Genomic DNA, 7,763 nt, shown 5'->3' on the forward strand with positions numbered 1-7,763 from the left:
CAAAGAATCAAGTGTATCATGGTAGGACAAAGCACATTGAGGTAAGATATCACAAGATCAGAGAGTTATCAGTTTCTGGTGTGATTTTACTGCAGAAGGTGCACACGTCTGAGAATGCAGCTGATATGTTGACCAAGCCAGTCACCATGGAGAAGTTCAAGCACTGCTTGGATTTGCTCCAGGTCTTTCATTGCTAGATGAAGACAAAAGGTTCCCCCAAAAGCTAACAAGGAGTTGAAGTTGAAGTCAATGAGATTTTGTCGTCAAGGTGGAGTTTGTTGTTAAAGTGACTTGAAATCTCTGAAGACATCTACAAAGATGTAAAAGACTGTGTAAGACGTACAAAGCTTTTACTGGGCTTTTACTAGGCTTTTGTAGAGACCGACTCAAGGCAACTTAGGGTTAGGGTTTTGGGGGTGTAGGCGGCTACGGTGTAATAGATTCTAGAAGATTCACAAGATCTTTTATTTCCTATTGTATCGGGTTTTTGAGCCTATATAAAGAAACTAGGGGTTTATAAGGTTGTTCATCAGATTAATAATATAAACCCTAGACAAAGGGTATTTGCCTCGAAAGAACACTCTATTTTATCTTTTCAAAGTCTTTCGTTTGTGTTCATCTGAATTCACAACACCATACAGTTAACAAACGGCTATTGGACTCTTGCAATTAGAGATTACAATTTGAACACATACCTCTTGCTAGAAAATATTGCTATATATATTTAAAAATACTCCTATGTCTTTTTTCTTTAAAAAAAAAAAAAAAATCTTTGTAAATTCAAGAAACTATTTTTGCCGCCAAAATTAGAGAGGAGAAAGAGTTCTTTGGGACAATGGGCAAACCAATTGTGTTATGTATTTTGTCTTTAAGAATGATTGGTCATTTTACAGACCTTATCTTCTATATTTCTATTTTCATTCGTGTGAAAGCAAAATAAAATCTCAAAACAGTTTCTCTATATACATTGTAAGACACACACACTTCACTGTTTAGATTCTTTTGGTGATCTGCTCTCTTCTTCATCCTTAGAATCAATCAAACGAAGTGAATCAAGACTGCAAAAAACAAGAAACAAAAGGTTCTATTGATCCACTATAACAGTCTCAAAGATAGCAAAAAAAAATGACAAAAGAAGATAGATTAAAAGAACCTGCAATTCTGTGGGACGTTCCAGGTGAAACCAGAGGATTGGTTAAGATGAAGTGGTAAAGACATGTAATCTCTCCAGTCCTGAAGCATGATTCTAAGATCATGAAGCTTACTCTCCAAGCCAAAGCAGCAATTCGCATGCATTGTACAAACAAGATTCAAATCTTTGCTTGGTTCACAGAATCCACCGAAATAAGCTGTGTTCAAGAACCTAATCCTAAGCCTGATTTTCCAAATGAAAGAATCTGCCTTGATGAAGTTCAGAACATCCTGGTCGTGGTATTTAGGGTACTTGATCCTTGCATCATACCAGTACTTGTAGAATCGTATCGTTCGGTTACTTGATCTCACAAAGTTAAATCCTCCATTTGGTCTATTCCTTAGATCGTTCGCCTTTCCTATGTAATGGTCACAAGCAATCTGGAAATCAGCATCTTTGTAAAACCGTGGAAAAGGGTTCCTGAACCACATCACATCAGCATCCTGTAAACACACAAAACTCATAAAATCACTCAACAGAACAACAAAAACAAGTTCTTGTTTTCAGTTTTGCCAAGAAATTAAACATACCGTGAAAACAAAGTTGTAACCCATCTCAAGAACAGTACGAAGGAAATCGATTCTTCTCCACATCATTTTCAAGTAAGAACGAGTCATGAAGTAAGCCTCGCCACCAGAGAAATCAACACCTTCTGTTTCAAGTCTGAAACAATGCTTATGGAACTCTTTGCAACGTGAATACGCTTTAGCATCCAATGCAATGATCACCAAGTGTTTCAAAAGCTTCTTTGTTCCTTTCCCGATTCTAAAACTCTCGAAGAAGAGATCGATCACAGATCCTGGAGCTGCCCAAGCTTCATTCAAAGTTGTCAATATCACTGTACGATCTTTCATTGCAGCTCTACGCAGTACATCTTCTAGCTTAGGTTCCTTAACTTCCTCCTAAGTAATCAAAACCAAGAATCAGAATACAGAACACAATCAAATCAAGATGAACTTGAAACCAAAATCGAATCCAAATCGAATCCCTAAATCGAACTCTAGTTAAGTCAAAGATCGAACACCAAATATAGAAACGAAGTGGGGAAGAACACTCACCGGAGGCGAAGCCGAAGAAGAAGAATCATTGAGAGAGGGAGAAATGCGAGAGAGCGTCGAAGAGGAAGAGCCATGGGGGACGGTGTTGAGTGAAACAGAGGTTCTGTAGAGGACGAAGCAAAAGAAGACGACGGAAAGTAAAAGAACGGCTCGGAGTACATTGGCGGAGGAGCACGGTGGCATTACGACGGAAGCTGCGGTGGCGGTGGAGGAAGAACGATTCTCATCGTCGCCGTTGAGTCTCTCCGTCTTGGACTTGGAGCTGAAACGGTTCGATAGATTCATCATCTTCGTCGACACTGACGACGTTGGTCATCGTCGAGGCGGTTATAAAGGTTGTTTCAATTTTTATTTTTTTTCTTTTTGAGTTTTTTTTTTTCGTTTTTACAATTTTGTGTAGAGAGAAACGGTTACAACTTTAATTCAAAAAAATAATAATAATATTGACTGAATAATAATGATAAACTCTTCTAAATTATCTATACCGTAGGATTGGTGGGTCAAAATAATATATACCGTCAGATCTTGAAACTAAAACGCTGCGTTTAAATGACTTTATTTTCCAAAAATCAAAACGCAGCGTTTATTGGAAATTATTTTCTCTACCGTAGGATTGTGTTTTGAGAAAACAAGAAACATTCTTTACCGTAGGATCTTGATAATCAAACGCTGCGTTTTAATGATTTTATGCTTTAAAGACGAAAACGCTGCCTTTGGATCTGTTTGTGTTCATTGTCGGTTGGATTCATAAATATATTTTTCAAGATTTCTAATAAACTTTGAATCTCTCGAAAAACATAAAAATCCTAGTTTCAAAAAAAAACACATCCGAATAGTTTTCACTGAACCTACTAATCTAATAAGAACAAATATTTTTGCTTACTTTAATTTAACTACCGAGGAGAGAAATCGAGAGATTAAGATTAAGATCAATCTTTGAAGAACCGAAGCAATCTTTGGAGATGAATGGTGCAGAACAAGTTGAGACTGCTGCTTCACTCGTCTCGCTCACTGTTGATCCGTTGCTTCTCCACTGATGATGATGATTCAACGACAGAGACAACGACAAATCTTCTTCTTCTTCTTCTCCTTCTTCCTGTTCTTGCTCTTGGTCCCGCCACTCCTCTGTTTCCTAAAAGAACCGCAAGACGAGATTAGTTACTAAACCTGATTAGAATCGGTTTGGATTTTACCTCGGTTTCAATCATACCGGTTTAATAGATACTCAAAAACCAAGCCTTTAAATCCATTCCAAACCAATGAGATCATCATGATACTTAAACCGGACAAATTCGTATAAATCAGACCGGTTAGGAGTCTAAACCGGATTAGATTTGGTTTGGCATTGACCCTCTAAAAATTAAATAATATTTTTACAAAAACTCTGTTGACAAAAAAAGAAAGAGAAGAGATAATGAACCTTGGGGAGGAGGTGATGTGATGGAAACGTCGTCGTATCTGTCGTCTTGTTGAAGATGGGAAGAAAGTCATGATCATCAACATCATGATAACCAGAGTCTGAAGTCGTCTGCTCTGCTCTTCGTCGTCCTCCTCCTCCTCTGCTGCTGCACCACCAGTAAAGGACAATTCAAATAAAGACAAACAAAAAGTATATTATGATACTGAAATGAAATTAAAAGAAAATGAACTTGTCAGAAAACAATAAATAAATAAATAAATGAATAAAAATACCTAAGAGGAAGAAGAGAAGGAGAATGTGAAGAAAGAGGAAAAGAGTGAAAACCCAAAAGACAATCATTCCTTGAGTGTAAAGACAAGTGATCTTCTTCACTGTCTTGTCTTCTTCTTCTTCTTCTTATTGAAGATGATGATGAGCTTTCTTCTTCTGCCAACCCCAAAAATAAATAATAAATGAGACACCATCATATTAATGAATATTCTCTTCTTCTCCTGTTCTTCTACTCTCTTATCTCTCTCTCTTTTTAAAAAAAAAAAATAAGTAAAAAATATATATGTATTTATGACAATTGTCTTATGAATCATGACACTAGACCAATAGTACATACTACAAACAGATACAGTAAAATAATTAAATTCCATCCCATTATTATTATTATTTTGTTTTGATGTTAACAGTTCAAATTAATATTCAACGGTCCCATTCTTTTCCCAAATTCATCATTTCACTACTTTTTTCTTCTCCCTTCTGATAAAATTTACACAAACGAAATAAATTTTTGTAAAAAAATTATTACCTGGTTTCCCCAAAGTGAGTCTAGATCCTCTATACATCTGGTTAATATTATGATCAAAACAATCATATAAAAGTGATTTAATATTATGAATTAAGTTAGGGAAAAAAAAGAGAAACTTGATGATGTTTGGTAAAGTTAAAAAAAAACCTGAAGATGGCTTTTGACATGTGAAATGGTGAGTCCCTTCACGTCCATCATCTTAAGAACAAGTTTTGGCGTTGCTCCTGTTTCATCATACCCAACCAAAAAAAAAAAACAAATATCAAAAAAAAGGTGACTATGATGATTCCTTCTTTATGGATGGATTACTTTTTTACATGAAAAAACAAACAAACCAAAAAAAATCCAAACTTTATAATATGTATATCTGAATGAAACAAAATAGCAAAAGCGTGTTTTGGATTCAATAACTTGACGACCATGATAAACAAATGAGAAATTTTCAAACTTTTTTTTATATAGAGAACAACAATCTAGAGAAAAATCCAAACTTTAGGATAAGACTGAAACAAAAGTGTAAAGACTTGCTTCAAAAAAAACTGATTCTTTATGATTATGAAGACGATGATATGATGATGAGACAGTTCATGATATAAAAATCGTAACTTTATGACATGAATCAAACAGAAGTAACGAAAGTTTTGATTTTTGTTCGAAAACTTACGGTATTGACCACCGAGCATCTCGACGGCGTTAACGAAACAACGGTGAAGATCAGGCGTCCATCTAAGACGAGGAACCGGAGACCGTACGTAAGGCCTTACACCACCGCCACCGCCACCGTTACCCTTAAATCCAACGCCGGTAACGTTTCCGTTACCGTTTCTCCCACCACATCTACCCATTTTTCAGACCCAAAGCTAAAAACCCCAAGAAACAAAAAAACAAAAGCTTTTTTTTTTTTTTTTGTTGGTTCTGTGGAGAGAAGAGAAGAGTAAGAGAAGAGAGGATTTGAGGTAAGAGGTGTGAGGTTTTGGGATTATAAAAGAAGAGCAAGTCCCTTTTTTTTTTATTTTGTGTGTTTCTGATTTTGTTTTTTTGTTGGAGGTTTCTAAAACATGACTGTCTCTTTTTCCATCTATTCTCTTTGTCTCTTTTGGATTCACTCATACTTATAAAACCTCTCTCTATACATATATTAGTATTTTTTTGCATAATTCCAACATTTTTATTTTAGAGATAAGTTTTCATTCATTTTTTTCTCCCGGATATTCCCATTTTAGTTAGTTGTGTTTAATTTGGATTTATATTGATTTTTTTGTTTGGGTTTAGAGCTAAAAAGTGTAATTAGCAAAGCTAAATATCAGTTTTAAGAGTTTAGTTTTTAATCAGAGATATAATAGTTTACGTACGGTTTTGGTTTTATTACCAAATTGTGTTTAATGATGTAAGTAAAACACTACAAGAAAACAATCAATTTGCTAGGAATATTTGCGAAGGAAATTATCTCTCGCAAATTTGCCTTAGAATTGCGAGACATTTGCTACAAACTTTAAATCCATAGCAAATTCCTCGCAAATTTGCGATGGGATGTGTCCTCGCAAATCCGCTGCAAATTTGCGAGGGATATACGAGAGATTTGTAAGGACATTAATATTCCTCGCATATCCATCGCAATATTGCGACAGCTTTGCGAAGATAAAATCTATAGCAAATTTGCGAGGGATATACGATGGAATTAAAAGTGTCATCGCAAATTCATAGCAAATTGAAAAAAAAATTATAAAAAAATTATAAAATATAATAAAAATGATTTTTAGAACCATTTGCTACAGTCACTCGCAATTATCTTGCAAAATTTCTGTAAAACATCCAAAAAAATTTTATTTACTTTTAAAACATGTTAAATAATAAACATTGGCAGTATTCTTTTTATGTAAATCTATGGATTTTAAAATTTGTTAGCAAAAAGTATGATAATTATTGGATTGTTTTCTTTTAAAAACAAAACAAACTTAAGTGGTAATAATGTTTTAAAAGGAGTTATATGGATTTTATTAACTTAAGAAAATGAAAATTTCCCATTGGTTAATCCATAGAGACAAGGATTGCACTTTAATAACATCATCCACCGTTGATAAGCTTAGATCCAACGGACCAAATCTACTCCTTCTTTTTCACTTCTTCTTCTTCTTCTCCTTTTTGGTCTCATTTCTTCTCGTTGGTCTCCTTCTCCAGATCTCATGAATCAGTTAAGCCATTCACCATTATCCCTTCTCATTCCACAATTCTCGAAGCTCCATCTGCAACCTTCCGCCATTCAACGCCACCACATCTCGAAGTTCCCGTCGTCGTTCATTGGAACAAATATCGAACGCTGTTCACCACCACCACAGCTCGAAGTTCTCGCCGTCGTTCACCACTACATATCAAAAGTTCACCACCGTTGCATCTCATCCTCCGTCGTTGCGTCTCATATTATAAGCCGTCGCATCTCATATCCTCTGCTGCTGCCTCTTCTCTCTGCCACCATATTCCCGATCTCCCTTTGCCATCATATCTTCTGGCGCTATTCACCTTCGCCTCCGCCGCGAACCACAATCATCGACAATACATAATATATGTCTATACAAATCTGTATTTTTTTTAATTAATTTTTAATAAAAGAAATCATTATTTATTCAATAAAGAAAAATCATTATTTTCTTTATTTTGGTAACATTATCAACTTTTAAATAGATTAACGTAGTTTCTTAAAGATTATTAATTATATTTTTTTATAATTATTTATGGTCCCTCACAAATCCATAGCATGAATATAATTTTTTTTTTGGAACAACAAATATATAATTATTTTTAAAAATGTCGCAAATCTATAGCAATTTTTGCGAGGAATGTACTAGACATATTTTGCGAGGGATATGTTACGGAAGATTTTCCTCGCAAATTTTGCGAGGGATTTACGAGATTTTTAATTTGCGAGAAGCGATTTGCGAGGGATTATCTTTCTTCGCAAATCCCTTGTTATAGGCTATTTGCGAGAGAATCGCTAGGAAACCTTCTCTCGCAAATAGCTTGTTTTCTTGTAGTGAAAGCTCCAATAGAAGAGACAATTATTATATTGTTTTGTTTTGTTTATGAAATTAATTCCATGGCATACGTGACGGTTTGATGATACGTGAATTAGTATATCGTAAAGTCAAAAAAATTCATAATCTGATTATGGTTTGTGGTTGGGTCGTCACTTATCTAGACAATTTAGAGTAGCAAATAAACAAGAATTAAAGATCAACAAGAGAGAGAGAGAGAGGGAGGTGTGACATGTGTTTTTGACCTATATGTATGCAAACAAATGAT

The 7,763-nt window shown here is 34.9% G+C and overlaps 2 protein-coding genes across 5 annotated transcripts; both read right to left on the reverse strand.

The window, feature by feature from the left end:
- Positions 825-2,537, reverse strand: LOC104710122 (uncharacterized protein At4g15970-like). Its single transcript, XM_019230237.1, has 4 exons — positions 2,230-2,537; positions 1,723-2,094; positions 1,154-1,635; positions 825-1,058 (listed from the first exon to the last, which is right to left on the reverse strand). The coding sequence occupies exons 1-4, from the start codon at positions 2,533-2,535 to the stop codon at positions 986-988; spliced, it is 1,233 nt and encodes a 410-aa protein (XP_019085782.1). The 5' UTR covers positions 2,536-2,537; the 3' UTR covers positions 825-985.
- On the reverse strand, positions 2,973-5,528 carry LOC104710123 (putative Myb family transcription factor At1g14600). Of its 4 annotated transcripts, XM_019230333.1 has the most exons (7): positions 5,270-5,527; positions 5,131-5,239; positions 4,614-4,690; positions 4,467-4,503; positions 3,943-4,096; positions 3,671-3,815; positions 2,973-3,382 (listed from the first exon to the last, which is right to left on the reverse strand). In XM_019230333.1, exons 1-7 carry the CDS (start codon positions 5,309-5,311, stop codon positions 3,140-3,142), a joined length of 807 nt encoding a protein of 268 aa, XP_019085878.1. In that variant the 5' UTR covers positions 5,312-5,527; the 3' UTR covers positions 2,973-3,139. The 4 variants fall into 4 exon arrangements, with proteins under 4 accessions (XP_019085878.1, XP_010424973.1, XP_010424972.1 ...); XM_010426671.2 differs by having other exon boundaries at positions 3,943-4,093; positions 5,131-5,528; XM_010426670.2 differs by having other exon boundaries at positions 3,671-3,812; positions 5,131-5,528.

Source organism: Camelina sativa, chromosome 9 (assembly GCF_000633955.1).
Source record: "Camelina sativa cultivar DH55 chromosome 9, Cs, whole genome shotgun sequence".
Lineage (NCBI taxonomy): Eukaryota > Viridiplantae > Streptophyta > Magnoliopsida > Brassicales > Brassicaceae > Camelina > Camelina sativa.